Raw genomic sequence first — 16,271 nt, 5'->3', positions numbered from 1 at the left:
AATCGGGTTCTCTGTAATTCGTATAATTTGCTCAGGTGGACAATCCAGTCAATGAGGGTCGAAATTTTGTAAGTTTAATGTAAGTTCTTTTTTTTTTTTTTTCTTCTTCTGCATTTCATAAAGACTTTTATACATTTTATTCACCTGAATTTTGTGCTCAATTTTACTTCACCACTTAATTGTGTTAATTTATCACCTAAATAAAAAATTTGTTGCAATGTATTACTTCTAGCTAATTTTGTCTAAACTTTTGTTAAAAATAAAAGTGTTTTTTTTTACATTTTACATGCTTTGACACAATGAAAAACCGACTTGAAAAGATCAAAACATCTTTATTTTTAACAAAAATTTAGATAAAATGAGTTAGAGGAAGTATATTGCAACAAAAAAAATTTTATGTGATGAAATGAGATTGAGCTCAAAGTTTAAGTGGGTAAAGTATAATAAAACCTTTCACAAAATTTTTTCTAGAGAGACAATTCAGTCAATGTGTGTCTAAAATTTTACAAGTTTGATACTAGGTTTTTCATTTTGATCTTAGCAGAAAAGTTTTAGGATGAAAAAGACTTTCATATAACAAGTGTATACAATATTATGTTTATTTCTTATCACATGTTACATCTGAAGAGAAAGATAGACACAAATAGTATATACAACCGTATAGGCAAGTTTTTTCCTTTAGAATTAATTATTGGGAGACTTAAAGTCCAGTCCATTTTATGAGCATTTCTTAGACTAAGACTGGTAGTAATTTAGGGTTTTTAATTAAGTCCTTTTATTTTTCTTCTTTGACGGCTTGATGTTAAGTTTTAACTTCAAGATTTTGAGCTTCGCTCAAAATCTCGGAGTTAAAACCTACCATGTAACCTCTACAAAGCCCACTCTATACCCTAGGAGGGGAAATACCCTTCAAATAGGAAAAAATACCCTTCAAATCGGAGAAAGATTTTATTATTAATTAAAAGAATTTTTTTTTAAATTTTAGAACACCCCCAATCTCTATGTAAAAACTATTTTTCTAAAAAACCTAATCTTAATTATCTCTTAATTATATCTCCTCCAAACATAAGACTTTTATTTGATTGCAAATTTGCAACCTTCGCGGTATGAAATAAACAAAAAGTGTATTTAAGCTTAAGACAAATCGTTTTTTTGGTTTTTTGGTCAATGTTCTTTTTTGTTTTTGGCCACTTAAATGATCATTTTTTTAGCTCACAAGTAAACAACCAAAACATATGATGAAGTCACCATCTGAGTCTATTGACACACTTACCTTTTACTTCGTCGTACTTTATTGGCATACTTATTACCCTTTTACTTCATCCTACTTTATTGACACGCAAACCCTTTGACTGTGCGCCTATAAAACAAAGGATATTTACATTATGCCCCCCATACTATTGGACTGGTTTCACATTACCACATAAATTTTTAATTTGTTGCAACTTGGGATCTATGTCTAACTCCACTATTCTGTCAAAATTTAACATGCCCCCGAGAGGCAACATTTTAGGCTTTTAGCAATGCAGTGCTACCAACGTATTATCTAAGCATTGCCAACTTGATTGGGAGTCAAATTATAGTTTTTTCTCTTTTTAAGTTAATTTGTACTTTTGTCTTCGTAATCTAGGTTACGTTTTATTTTAGTCTTTTATGATTTAAAACGTCTCAATCAAATTGAAAGAAATTTTAAAATTTGGCCTTAATTGCAAACTTACATAAACTATTGATATTTGATTGAAATTTGTTAAAACACGAGGACTAAAGTAAGGACTAACAAGTGTAATTTGACTTTCTTGTTAATTTGATGCATGTATGTTTAGGTAATTATGTAAGAGGGCTGCTATTTGCACACTTTTTTTTTTTCTTTTTGCACACCTAGCCCCTCATCTCCCTCACCCGACCACACCCACCCACGCAACCCTTCATCATCAGCCCATTCCTCACCCAGCCACACCCACCCAGCCCTTCGCCCCTTACCCGACCACTGAGAGCAGCACCCGAGCCTCACCATTCCCTCCTCTCTCTCTTTTCTTCTCTCCTCTCTCCCTCCCTTTCTCTCTCTGCTTTCTCCTTCGTTCGGCACTGGTTTGTCGAAAATTTGAGTTTCCTTCGGCAGCCACCCACTGAACATCCACAACCCATTCGACAGGTAGCCGCCGAACATCCACGACCCATTCGGCATATAGCCGCTGAACCAGCTGCGATTTTTTTGTTGGCAGTGGTGCTTCGTTGTGGATGCAGCAAGTTGAGGCGCGATGTTGCAGGCGAGCTCAGAGAAGAAGGGTGAGGCTCGACTTGCTAGTTGGAGACGATGTTCTCGGCCATTGGTGTTGCAGGCGAGACGAAGAAAGGAAGGGAGGGAGGGAGGGAGGGAGGGAGTGAGGAGAGAAGAAAAGAGAGAGATGAGGAGGTTGGGGGTGGGGTCGGGTGCTGCTTGCGGTGGTCGGGTGAGGGAGGGAGGGGGCTGGGTGGGTGGGTTGGGTGAAGGAGGGGAGGTGGTCGGGGTGAGGCTGAGAATAAGGGGTGTTTTTTTTTTTTTTTTTTTTTTTTTGAGAATGAGGGGTGTGTTGGGTGAGGGGTGAGGGTGTCTTTTCCTTTGATTTTTTAATTTTTTTTTTTAACAAAAAGGTGTGCTAAAAGAAAAAAAAGAAAAAGGTGTACAAATAGCAACTCTCTTATGTAAAGGGATAAAATTAATATTTTTAAAATAAGTGAGATATGAATATGATACATATTTAGTGATGATAATAATGTTACTCTTTCTTTGATAAAGAAGATTTAAACTTAAGATATCTCTAATATTGTCCATAGAAATATCACTAGATCAATTGTATATTTATAGTTAAGTAACTATTATATTTTCATCAAATTAATTTACGAAATGCTCATATTAGGATTGTTAAACGGGCCGTATCATGCTAGTTCGACTTGTTGAAGTTGAGCCTATTCGTGCTTTCGTGTCGTATTTGGTTCAACACATTTAATAATTGTGTCATGGTCGTGCCTTGTCTAGATAGCAAAGACTTAGACCCGACACGACCAGCGATCTATTCATGTTCGTGTCGTGCCTTAAATAGGCTAAGCCATGAGCCTTTTTTTTTGTAAGAAAACTTATCTTTCTATATATAAATTTATAAACAATATTAACAAATTTTTTTTTTGTGAGCAGAAATTAATTGTTTATTGAAAAGTTCTTTAAGAAGGGAAAAATAATATTAAATGAGTCATGTCTAATTTGGGCCCATTTTGTGCCTGTGCTCGTGTAGTGCATGGCTCGTGTTGTGCTCGTGCATTGTCGTGTCTAATCAGCTAAAAATTTAAGTTCGGCTCGACCTATTTATTTGTGCTATGTGATGCCCGTTTTAATTGTGTTGTGCTTGTGCCAGGTCAGCTCATTTGACACTTCTAGCTCCTGTAATGCCCATATAAATGTCTATTTTGGTCTTTTTGTGCTACCTAACAGAAGGATATAATTGATAATATTGAAATAACGAGGACTAAAGTGAAAAATTACACAAACTACGATGACCAAAATTGTAATTTGACTAAACAAAAAGACCCTCAATTTGAATGAAATTACAACAGTGTTTACGATAAACCCAAATGAGTGGCATTAGGAAATAAGCCGAACTGCAAAAGGTCTCTTCTTCCCCACTTCGGAGAACCCCACCGAGAACTCCAGGTCCCTCTAGACTCTCTCTCCCAAAGCAGCTCTGTGATTTCTCAAACCAAACAAACAATGAAACAAGTAAGCGCTTCTTTTCTAAACCCATTTATGTCTTAATTGATTTTAAAATTTAAAATTTTTATTTTCCCCAAAATTTTCAAATTTGCGTCTTTAACTCGAAGAATCATGCATGACTTTATTTGATTATTATAGTATGTTATATTGTTATGGGTCTGTTGACTCTGTTTTGGTGATTCAAATATATTGGTGAATTACACTAAATTTTTAAATTCTTAATCTTTTTGTTGTGTTTAGATGAAATTAGGGTTTTGGGTCCCCAAGTTGCTACTTTTTTAGGGTTTTGATACCCATTTTAGCCTTGACGTTTAGAGTTTCTTTGGGTTTGGGTTGCATGTGTTTTAAGGACTTGGTTGTGGGAGCTGTTGCTATAATGTGTTAGGTTTACAAAGTGACAGTGATGGCCATGAGGTTGTGTGTTAATCCTTTACATACTCTGTAACCAAATGGAAGAAGAGTAAGCTTCAATTTGAAGACTTCCATTTAATTAACCTCAATTTTAATGGCCACATCTTCTAGTAGGAGGAAATCTTCTGTGAGCCCAGCGCACAAACAAGTTTATATTGTAGTTGAGTTAATTTACAAGTTCTCAGTTTGAGGGTTTGAAGATCCTCACATTATAAGGATTTGGTGATAAACTCTACCCAAATTTAGCATTCCAAACATGAAAAGGATTTGGAATTGGAGTCTTTAAAATTTGAGTACTCCATTTGGGTTCCAAAGACAATGTTAAGGAATATAAGGGACTGAGTGAGTTAAATGGTTAATGTCTAGCTTTGGGAAATGGAATAATTTTGTTGTGTATGATGTGATTTTCTGTTCTTTGTTTTAATTTATAGTGTGCTTATTATTTTATGGTTTTCCTCAGAAAGCAATTCATTGAACTCTGGTTTTTTTTTTTTTTTTTTCCTGATGGTTTCTGCTTTTTGATCAATTATTTTGAATATGTTTCTGCGCTTGTTGGCTACCAGAATTAGTTGAATTTTTTTTTTCTGATGCGTGATGACAATATTTGTTTGGCTTTCTTGATCAGTACTCATTACTGAGAGTTTGTTTGTTTTTTTTTTTTTTTTTTTTTCATCCCTTGTTTAAGTTCCATGCATAAGTAGGTCTGTAGGTGTTATCATTACAATTAAATTGCCAAAAGTCTTTCTTTAAGTTGAATATCAACTTACTGTGTACACAATGGAGCTAAATGTTGCACACCTTTTATCACTTAAACCTCGTTTCTTCTTTTCCTTGTTGTTAATAGGCTTTTAACAAACTCTTAAATTGATACAAAATTGACAGGGTTCAACTGGATGTGACTTGTGAATACTGCAAATGTTGATGGCTGAGAATTTCTGGTTGGTTCTTAGCAGATTTGGATCTAAACTTGGCATAAGTTAATATGGAAGCATACTTTTGGGGTCAGAATGTTGCCTTTTGATTTATGCACTATTAAGGCAGTTTGAGTCAGCTCAGGCTCTCCAGATTAGTGATGGATTGCAATAAAGAAGAGGCCATTAGGGCCAAGGGGATTGCTGAGAAGAAGATGCAGAGCAAAGATTTTGTGGGGGCTCGTAAGATTGCTCTGAAGGCACAACAACTCTATCCTGATCTGGAGAATATATCTCAGATGCTTATGGTTTGTGATGTGCATTGTTCTGCTGAGAAGAAATTGTTTGGGAGTGAGATGGACTGGTATGGCATCCTTCAGATTGAGCAGACAGAAAATGAGCTAACTATTAAGAAGCAGTACAGGAAGTTCGCTCTCCAACTTCATCCTGATAAAAACAAGTTTTCTGGTGCAGAAGCTGCTTTTAAGCTGATTGGAGAAGCTCAAAGAGTGCTTTTGGACTGTGATAAACGGAGTATGCATGACCTGAAACGCAAGGCGTCCGTGAGTAAGACGGCTATGCCTTATCGACCCCCACAGAGGGCTAGTGCGAATGCAAATGTCGGAGTTCAAAACAACTTTAGAAGCAACTTTTCAGGCGTGAATCTCCAGAACAGGCAGCAACCCACTCAGCCAACTTTTTGGACTATCTGTCCATTTTGTTCCGTTAAGTACCAGTATTTTAGAGATGTTCTTAATAGATCTCTTCGGTGTCAAAGCTGCGGTAGGCCCTTCGTTGCATATGACATAAATGTGCAAGGTGCGCCACCACCAACTAACTTAAGTCAGCAGGCATACCCCCAGCAAAAAGGCGGTGTTAGCAAAGAAGTCAAAGCTGAGAACTCCAAAGCTGAATCTTTTCAAAAGTCTGGTACAAAGGCAGGTTGCTCTTCTGGTGTTGGCTCAGAGAAGGTGAAGCGTAAGAGAGAAAGAAGGCGTGTAGTAGAATCCAGTGAAAGCTGTGACTCTGAAAGCAGCTCTGACTCTGAAGAAGATATGGTCATTGATAAGGATACTGTTCTTCAGGGTGGACTGAAAGCTGGATATAATGGAGAGCAGCAACCACGGAGATCTTCACGGCATAAGCAGCAGGTTTCGTATAAGGAAAATTTAAGTGATGATGATGACATTCCTCAATCAAAAAGGGAGAAGAGGAGTGGATCATCCTGTGCCACTGAAGAAGAGAATGAAGATGCATCTAGAGAGGAGGAATCTGCAAATAATCAATCTGATCGTGTCGCAAAAGGAGATGAGGAAAAGGTGAAACAGAAAGAAAGTGCTTATTTTGAAGAGTGCTTAACAAATAGAGATGGGGAAACCAAGAAGGTTCAGGCTAAAGAAACAGCGAAAATATTTGACCGTAAGAAAACTTCTGAAACTAATGAGAAGTTTGGGGCTAAAGATTGTGAAAAAAGTTCCAAGGCTCGTGAGACTTCTCCATCAGATACAAGCTCCCATGAGCAACAAGAATCAGAGCCGTTGTATTCTTTTCCCGATAACGATTACTATGACTTTGAGAAGTACCGGAAAGAAGAATATTTTGAAGTAGGCCAGGTGTGGGCTATTTATGATAGTCAAAATGCAATGCCAAGATTCTATGCTAGGATCAAGAAAGTTCACTCTCCTGAGTTCAAGTTGCAGATAACCTGGCTGGAGCCGGACCCTGATGGTACTAATGAAATGAAATGGGCCAAAGCAGGCTTGCCATTTTCTTGTGGTAAATTCAGACAAGGTCACACTGAAACCATTAAAGATCGTGTGTTTTCCCATTTGATGTCTTGGGAGAAGATTAAAAATACTTACAAGATATATCCAAGAAAGGGCGAGACTTGGGCCATTTTCAAGAGCTGGGATATAAACTGGTATTCTGATCCGGACCCTAATCGCAAGTTTGAATATGAATTTGTCGAAATTTTGTCTGAGCTTGCTGAGGGTGTTGGAATATATGTTGCACCCTTGGAGAAGGTGAAAGGATTTTCTAGTGTTTTCCGTCAAAAGTTTGAGGGAGGGAAAGGTACATTTCAAGTTTTACCAGGTGAATTATTGAGGTTCTCCCACAGGGTTCCGTCCTATAAGTTTACTGGTGATGAAGGAGTAGTAGTGCCATCAGGATCTGTTGAGCTTGATACCGCCTCTTTAGCCTTTAATGTTGAAGAAATTCTTGTTTCTAGTGATCAGAAAATGGAGGCTAGTGCTCATTCTAATGGGCATGTAGCTAGACCTCTGGGTGATCAGACAAGGATCAATTTGGATCCTGAAGTGTCATCCCCAGAACCTATTGAAGTTCCGGAAGCTGAATTCTACAATTTTGATGCTGATAAATCCCTGGAAAAGTTTCAGATTGGTCAGATCTGGGCATTATACAGTGATGAGGATGGCTTACCAAAATACTATGGTCAGATCAAGAACATTGATTCTTGCCGATCCAAATTGTATATTGCATGGCTTGCTTCCAACTCACTACCAGACAATGTGATTCAATGGCATGATGAACAGATGCCCATTTGTTGTGGGAGATTTAGGGTTAAAAGGGGTCAATTCCAGGACTATGATTCTACCATGTCCTTTTCGCATCAGGTAGGAGCAGTTCCTGTTAGTAAGAATGAATTTGAAATTGTTCCTAGAAGAGGTGAGGTTTGGGCATTATATAAGAACTGGACTGCTGATATCTTGTGTTCTAACTTGGAAACATGCGAGTATGACATAGTGGCAGTGCATGCAGAAAATGATTTGCAAATAGAGGTCATGATTTTAGAGCGTGTGGATGGTTTCAACTCAGTTTTCAAGGCTCAATTGAAAGGAGGATCAGCTGAAACTATGACCATCCCCGTGGTTGAGCTTCTCAAGTTTTCTCACAGAATTCCTTCTTTCCAGCTAACAGAAGAGAGAGATGGCAGCCTAAGAGGCTTCTGGGAACTTGATCCTGCTGCCTTGCCCATTCACTACTTTAGTTAGAGTTAAATTGGCAATGTGACTAGCCTTATGCCTTATAGTGCACGAGCATTCATCCATTGCCTTTCTAGCTAGGGCCTTGTTCCCGGAATGCTGATGTGAGTATATGGAACGATTTGGGAGAAGATTCTTATGTATTGCAGCGTGACCGAGCCTGCTCAGTTCTAATTAATGAACCAGCCCTCTTTTCAGTGTACTATGAGGAAGGTACATGACCCCAGATAAGTTTTTGTGGCCCATGAGTATTGGTCTTTTGGTCTTTTTGGTCTTGGTCAGAGAAGAGGTGGCCGTGCTGGTTTTATGTTGCATCATGATTTCTTGTTTATATGTCCTTTAAATCCCTGAAGCCTAGCTCCTTGGGCTAAACTGACTGTTGATGCTGGAATGTTGACCAACAATGAAGAACTGAATTTTTTGAGCAACTGCAACTTTACTATTCGGATTCTTATGAAAAACTATTCTTCTTAGACACTTGTATCAGCATTTTTATTTGGGTGTTCAAACATATTAGCATGCAGCTAATGCTTTATTGTGTAGGACTTTCTTCCAACAACTTTTGTGGGTCGGAGGCTGTTAGTCAGCCTCATCGCTTTGGCTTCCAGTTCTGCAAATGCACTCTATCTTAAGTCTTCAAGTGACTTCTTCTGGTGCCATAACCATCCCCAGTTGCTGCCACAAAGTGTTAAAAGGCATTTGCATAGCATTTGATGGCGCTTGGCACTCTGGAGTTGGATAAGCCGATAAGGATGGGTGTCGTATAAACACGGTTGAAATGTGTTCTGCATCCAATACTGAATCATTCTTGCTTTTAGGAAGCCTTGCAATTATATGCAACGGTGCATGCAAGAATTCCTCCTCGTTGAGGCTTGTTTGTAATGGTCTTTTAATTTCTCCAGCAGAGGCCGCCAAGCCTCTTCAGGGTTTGAAAATGAGTTCTCACAGGTTGCATTGTAGGTTCTATAATTGTTACCTATTTCGTGGGTTGATGTCTAAATCTTCAATTGGTAATCAGGGTAAAAATTGCAGCAAATTGGCGAGTCCCCCCCCATAAAGAAAATTAAAAACAAAAGATAAAACCGTTACCAAACAGTTTCAGTTTCTATGAACAAATATGTTGGCAACTCTGCAAAATTAAGCAAGGAAACAAACTTTTCAGCCCAACCACACCAATACACCACAACTAATGACTAAGGGTTTGTTTGACGATGTTTTTAGAAGGCTTAAAAGTGATTTCAAATAATCAAAAGTGTTTTTGCTTATGTTTGACAAAAAAAATAAGAAGCGCTTTTGGATACTAAAAGCATTTGGAAACGCTTTTCGGGTGAAGCACCCAAAATAAGAGTGCTTCTTTAGGAATCGCTTCTAAGTATATTAATAAGAAACACTTAAATTTTTTTCAAAAAAATCTATGAATGTCTAACAAAAACTCTTCTAGTGAAAGTGTTACCGAACAAAATCGCTTCCTACATAATAAGCACTCCTAAAGAAGCTCTAATTAGAAAAAAGAAAATAGTAATTATTGTACAAATTATTTTTAAGAATATAACCACACATGTGAGGGCATTTGGTCTAGTGGTATGATTCTCGCTTTGGGTGCGAGAGGTCCCGAGTTCGATTCTCGGAATGCCCCTCTTTTTCTAACCTTTTTCTTTTTATCCAACCATGCTCTCACTTTGTCACTTCGATGTTGTCCCTGACACCCTGTGTCTTTGGTTTTGTCGTTTTGTGGTAACTGCTAATGGTAGTGTTGTAGTTAACAGCTGAAAGCAAACCTAGGTAAACTCTGTAACTCACTATCAATTTGAAACTTGGTCGGTAAACTCTGCTTGCTTGCTGCAAGTGACGGACACGCTTGTATACTTATATTCACTTTTCCCTCCAAAAACCCTTTCCCTTTCCCTCCACCTCCCAACCCCTACTCTCTCTCTCTCTCTCTCTCTCTCTCTCTCTCTCTCTCTCTCTCTCTCTCTCTCTCTCTCCTAAGTGAGTGCGTGCTTTTTATATTTTTTATTTCTATTATAATATTATTAGTTCTGTATAATTTTAATTCTAGTTTTGATCGTGACCAACATTATCTTCTTCTTCTTTAAAATTTCATTGCTTTGTTTTAGGGTTCCAAGTGGATTTTCGATCTTGGTTCGCAAATGAGTTGAAATGGGTTTGCTTGGGGAAGACAATCACGAAATTAAGCCGATGAAGACAGATCCACTTGTCGATTGCGCTCAGACCCAGCCCTTTGATACTCAGATTTCAACCCCTCCATTGTCTGGTAATCTTGTTAAAGTTTTGTCTTTATGGTGATTTACTGTGCGATATGTGAACAAGAAGCCATTTTTTATTTATGAATTAGTGTACCCAATTTTAAAAAATCAGTGAATGAATGTAGTAGTTGTGTCATGTGGGCTTAGATATACTATTATTTTTTTTTTGGGGGGGGGGGGGGGGGGGGAAATCTCCTGTGATTTTTATCAATGAGTTCTTCATGGACAAAGTACAAGTTTTTACATGTTTGAGCATTTGGCACTTTCAATGTGCATGTCACAGTGAGCATATTCACTGCACTTATTTTTATTACATGCTTTAGTATGATTTTCACGCACGTCAAGATGTGAATGTGTTTGTCTATCAGTTTAGAATTATTACCATTGGGGTAAAACTACCATGAGTTGGTTTTCTTTATGATTAACCTATGTTCTAGAATATGAGAAGTTTGCCTTTTGATTTCATATTCCAAAATTGTTAATGAGAACGCCTTCTGTTTAATGAAAATTAGATGAAAAGACCAAAGTAGGGGATTCTGATGAGTTCATGCAAGATACGGTGCCTTTTGATGATACTGTTCCAGTTGAAGATGCCTTTGAAACCCAAGTGGTAAATCTTACGGGCGAAACCCAAGTGATGGATCTTGGTGGTGAGACCCAGCTATTGGATGATATCAACTGCATTGAGACCATGGAGACCCAGTTATTAGAGTTAGATGATCAAGTTGTCGGTGACAGTGGGAGTGAGACGGATACAACTGAAGTTTTGTATGGTAATGAGGATCTATCTGATGATGAATTAGTAAGAAGAGGAACTGATCAATTAGTGGATGATGAGAAGATTCACTGCTCCTTTGAAAATAGTAAATCGTTGCTATGTGAACACAGTAAAAAGGGGTTAATGGAGCAAGTCAATCATCTGATTGATGAGCAGCATAATGCAGGTGTGCCACTCTGAACTAGTTAAGAATATCAACCTATTGATTATTATTCTATCTTAAAGTAGTTCCATTTGTGGTCTAAAGCTTTGCAATGTATGACTAAATAACTGATGCATTGTTCCTTTGCTTTATCAAATGTTTCAATGATGCTTTTCTTTGGAGAGAAAATGAATTATCTCATGGGCTGATCGGTTGGAAATTAGTACCTTATCTTAGTTCATTGAATGGGATATTATTCTTTGGTTTTGGCATGTTTGTTCTGTCTGTTCATGTCTAGGAAGTTTAGCAATTCAAATTATGTGCTAATTCTTAAAAATAATATTGGGACTTTGTCTTTTAGGGCTCCATGTTTCTACTGCAACGCCTGTGGCCGAAGGCTTCCTTGAACTTAAACCTGGTATGTGCTGTTCTGCTTCTTTATAGTTAAAAAATGCATTTTTTCTGGTCAGAAATCGTATAAAAGTTTATTGATGCAATAATCTTATTTATGTTTAAAAGAACACCTTCAAACAGCATCAAATCTATCTCAAATTATAAAGTTGGCTTGACTGTTTATAGATTAAGTTGCTGCCAGCTTGTTTAATCATATTATTAATTTCTTACTTCATTCTTTTGTTTTTATATGGCATTGTGGTTGCAATCAGTGTCCCAGATTTTTTGGGCCTAATTTCTATTGAGGTGTTGAATTGATTTTCTAAAAGATAAAGGAAAATCCTCTGAACTTGTTTTCCAGCAGCTTATACCAGAATTGCTGGTGGTTTGTTGTAATTGTTGGAGTATTGGAAAGTCAGAATTCATGATTGGTCAATCTACCAATATTTAATGCACTCCTGATTAGAACTATTATGGAAATCTGGGCTTATTAATTTTTATGTCTTCCCATTTTGCTCAGGATCTGTACATATGCATTTTACTTCAGTCCGTGCAGCATCCTTGCGAGCCTCTGGTCTAGCTGCTCGCAGTATGGCTTTGAAGGGAACCAAAAATGGGTCTCATTCTGTTCCAAGTAATAATCAGTCTTTGGAGCAACTTGCTGTCAAAGATAATGCGGTATCGGGTTCAACCATAGCTGGGGAGGAATTCGATCAGCAACATGATCTAGGGAGATACAATGAGAAAATTAATAGGTCAGGGTCTGAGAACAAATGCAGGATTGGTTGTTCAACAGTGAGAAAACTTTTTACTGAGGATTCAGATGCCAAAAACAAGGGCTTTCCTCATAACAGCAATAGTGGTGAAGAAGGAGAAGACTTGCTTCAGTTGCCTTCTTGTTATTTGGCAGGGTTAAGCTATATTGACTCTCAAGAACCTGGTGAATTATCACAAGCTAATGCACTTGATTTTGTGGATAAGTTCCTCCAAGATAATGTTGAGGAGCTTGATAAAGAAGTTGCCTGTGGAAAGAGTGCTAGGGAAAATTCAAAATTTGTCTCAAGTGCAAAAGGGCCACAAACATTGGCCAAGAAAGCCAATGATAAAAGCATAGTTCAAGATATAGGCATTTTTGAGTGGGATGATAGCCGTGAGGATGAAGAAGGAGGTGATATTTTGCGTCGAAGAAAGGCAGACTTCTATGATGGTGGAAGCCACGGGCGGAGATCTCTTACCCAACCCCGAAAGCGCAAAGGGAGCAGACCAGATGAGCAGAAGGAATGCGAAGAACAGTTACTGGAAAAGAAAAAGAAAATGGGTGTTAGTCATTCTGATTCAAAACTATTGTTGCACAATTCAAAAGTCAACAAGAAGACATCACATGAAGATGAAATGAAACATAAAAAGAATCTCGCTAGTGAGTTCAATGAACAGTTTAACATCGACTCCCCTAGAGGACAGTCGGATGCTAATGTTGATGAGAGCAATGTGCCAGAAATGCTAAATGTAGGTTTTGATACTCAAATGGCTGCTGAAGCTATAGAAGCCTTATTTTATGGTGAAGGAATTTCCAATTTTGATGCTAGTAATGCACTTCAAGGTATTCAGGCAAATCCAAAGAGTTCGCCTGAAAGTTCGATGGGAGAAAAAACAAAGAATAGGATTTGTTCAAAGAAACCCTCTTCTCGAAAAAGAGTGCATCTTTCTGATGCAGGGGATGCTTCTCCACAGAAAACAAGGAGAATTGGTGCCAAACCAAATAAACATTCTTCAATTTCAGCTCAGGAATATTCTAAGAATGTCAGGAAGCAGTGTGAAACAGAATTGGTGATAACAAAATCAAAGAAGTCCGAGTTAAAGGCCAAAAATCACCTTGAAATCAATGGAAGCAAAAATGTGGAGAAACAGCATTTACAAAGGGATCTTGGTTCTTTTACACCCATTGCACGTCGAACTAGAAAGTCTATGGTGGTAAATCAAGCTGAACATACATCCAGTGCTTGTGGAGAAGAGTCAAACCATCTGACAGAGGTTGTTGCAATTAGTGGGAAAATAATTACTTCTACAGGGGTTCAGGCATCTAAAGTGTTGAATGCAAAATCGGGTCCCAATCAATCTGGAGAAGTTGGACATATCAAACCAAGCGAACATGGGGATTCAGATCTTAACTTCGGAGCTATTAGTAGCGGTATTAAATTGGATACTGTAAGCTTTCGCAGAGGACGAAGATCTCAGCGAAATTTGTCTGGTCAGGTTCAAGGGCCTGATAAGTTAGATGGTCTATCTGAGCTGTCTGTTCAGCCAGACAAAGTTGGACCACCTATCACTAGGCACAAGAGGTTACGGGGTGATGCTAAAAGTGCTTGTGTTGATATAAAGTTGAGGGAAACACGATCATCTACACGTAAATCTCTAGAAGGCCAGAAGATGGAAGGAAAATTGACACAGAAAAGTTTAGATAAAGGAGGTTCAGGGGATGCTTCACTTCATTATAATTCTTCTGACAAGGATGGGAAAATGATCTCAGATGATATAACTGGGGAGAATGCAGTCAGGACCCCTGACAGGAAGAGTGATGCAAATCCCTCTTCTACTGCTAAAAAGAGTGATACATCCCCAAGAGAGAAATGTAAACCATCTGATTCAGCATGCACAACTCCAGTTAACAGTAAGGTGCCTGTGAATGATGCATCCCCTATTTGTATGGGTAATGAGTATTTTAAACAGTCATGCAAGAGGAACCTGTCAAGGGTGAGCCTTCTGAAAGAAATCCGTGGCTTAAGTGGAAATGGGCCTGTACGAACTTCAGCATCTAAGGATTTAAGGAAGAGGAGGGACATTACTGATGTTCGAGTATTGTATAGTCACCACTTGGATGAAGATATAATTAAGCAGCAGAAGAAGGTACTTTGTGAATTTGTAAACTCTTTTAATAATAAATATGCAAGCTGGTCTAAAGTATTCTTGTCTGCTGATTTTTGTCATAGATTTTGGCCCGACTAGGAGTTTCTGTAGCTTCCTCTATTACAGATGCCACACACTTCATAGCCGATCAATTTGTACGTACGAGGAATATGTTAGAAGCTATTGCTTCTGGAAAACCAGTGGTGACACCTTTATGGCTTGAGAGCTGTGGACAAGCTAGGTGTTTCATTGATGAGAAAATGTATATACTAAGGGACACTAAAAAGGAAAAGGAGTTTGGCTTCAGCATGCCAGCTTCATTGGCACATGCAAGCGAGCGTCCACTTTTAGAGGTAAAATTATGTTATGTTGGTGTGAACAGATGAATTGGCTACCTATTCTGCATCTCCATTAACAAGTGATCTCTGCAGGACCGTAAAGTCTTTATCACCCCAAATACAAAGCCTGGTAAAGAAATAATTTCGAGTCTGGTCAAAGCAGTCAATGGTCAGGTAAATAATCTCTTATTCCTTTTTTTTTTTTTTTTTAAAGATAGTTTAATCTCTTATTGGTCCTTTTTTTACCCCCCTCCCTCCCCCCCACCCCCCCCCCCCCCTCTCTCTCTCTCTCTCTCTCGTACACAGCCACACACATGTATAAAATTTTATCCTGTTTTTTTTATCTGACCTCTTGATTGCCATTACTTCCAGCAAGCTTTAAGTTGAGTTGATGTTGATGTTGTTTGAAATGCTCATTAGGCAGTGGAGAGAATTGGTAGATCTGCTTTGAAGGGTGATAAAATTCCAGATGATCTGTTGGTTCTATCATGCGAAGAAGATTATGAAATTTGTGTGCCTTTACTCGAAAAAGGTTAAGAGCAATCTGATTTATTTATTAAGTGTTCAAAAGAATAAGAAACTGATAATTGTGAAACTGTTGTATAATTGCAGGAGCTGCAGTTTACAGCTCAGAGCTATTATTGAATGGGATTGTTACTCAGAAGCTGGAGTTTGAAAGGTTGGTTTTATGTTCGGGGTATCACTTTTACTATTAGAAAGTAATTTCTCTGGTTCTTGTGGACTGGAAAAAGAATTATTGATTGGATGTTTATAATGATTATTCAATTGGTTTTGATTCCTGATGTTCATCCATTAGCTCTTTTTTATTTCCTTGTGCCTAAAGATGAAGCGAAGGTTCTTAACTTGTTTTCCTAACACACTTGCAAACTATTTGTGACAGGCATCGCCTCTTTACAGAACAAGTTAAGAAAACCCGTTCTACCGTATGGCTGAGGAAAGATGGCAATAAGTTCCTCCCTGTGCCTAGAAAGAAATAAGGTGTATTGTTATATTCGTTCATCATTTTTCCTCAAATTTTTCTCTCTCCTTTTTGTGGTTGGCCATTCTTTTTCCCATTTTTTTCCATGTAAATTTCTTTATATTTCCTTGTATACAACCGTACAATAAAAAATGTGTAAATTTTCTTTTATCTGTTCTCCCATGTCTGTTGGGTGATGCATGTATGTTACTTTCTCTAATCTCTCAAGAAAGTTTTGAAATAACAGATGAGTTGGTCTTGATTACAAGGGAGGGACCATGATGAGACCATGTTACTTTTCTAATGGATTAAATAAACGGCTTATTTGTTTGAACAAATCCATGCTGTTAGTGAATTATAATGCTAAATCAACGTGTGGCTTCGATATTGCAAATAGT

At 37.9% G+C, this 16,271-nt stretch overlaps 2 protein-coding genes and 1 non-coding gene across 3 annotated transcripts; all 3 read left to right on the top strand.

Annotated features, from left to right (window-relative positions):
* Positions 1-3,618: 3,618 nt before the first annotated feature.
* LOC147294243 (uncharacterized) lies at positions 3,619-8,612 on the top strand. Its single transcript, XM_086233450.1, has 2 exons — positions 3,619-3,751; positions 5,039-8,612. Exon 2 carries the CDS (start codon positions 5,229-5,231, stop codon positions 8,079-8,081), a length of 2,853 nt encoding a protein of 950 aa, XP_086089576.1. The 5' UTR covers positions 3,619-3,751; positions 5,039-5,228; the 3' UTR covers positions 8,082-8,612.
* Positions 8,613-9,636: 1,024 nt separating this feature from the next.
* TRNAP-UGG (transfer RNA proline (anticodon UGG)) lies at positions 9,637-9,708 on the top strand. Its single transcript has one exon. It is a non-coding gene; the product is annotated as a tRNA-Pro (tRNA).
* A 497-nt stretch (positions 9,709-10,205) lies between these two features.
* LOC147294241 (BRCT domain-containing DNA repair protein) lies at positions 10,206-16,215 on the top strand. The gene is made up of 9 exons (XM_086230734.1): positions 10,206-10,347; positions 10,852-11,283; positions 11,621-11,677; positions 12,173-14,556; positions 14,640-14,909; positions 14,988-15,068; positions 15,315-15,426; positions 15,507-15,573; positions 15,796-16,215. Exons 1-9 carry the CDS (start codon positions 10,233-10,235, stop codon positions 15,890-15,892), a joined length of 3,615 nt encoding a protein of 1,204 aa, XP_086086860.1. The 5' UTR covers positions 10,206-10,232; the 3' UTR covers positions 15,893-16,215.
* Positions 16,216-16,271: the final 56 nt, after the last annotated feature.

The sequence above is a fragment of the Dryas octopetala genome, chromosome 2 (genome assembly GCF_963921425.1).
Source record: "Dryas octopetala chromosome 2, drDryOcto1.1, whole genome shotgun sequence".
Lineage (NCBI taxonomy): Eukaryota > Viridiplantae > Streptophyta > Magnoliopsida > Rosales > Rosaceae > Dryas > Dryas octopetala.
This window is presented reverse-complemented; position numbering and strand designations above follow the sequence as displayed.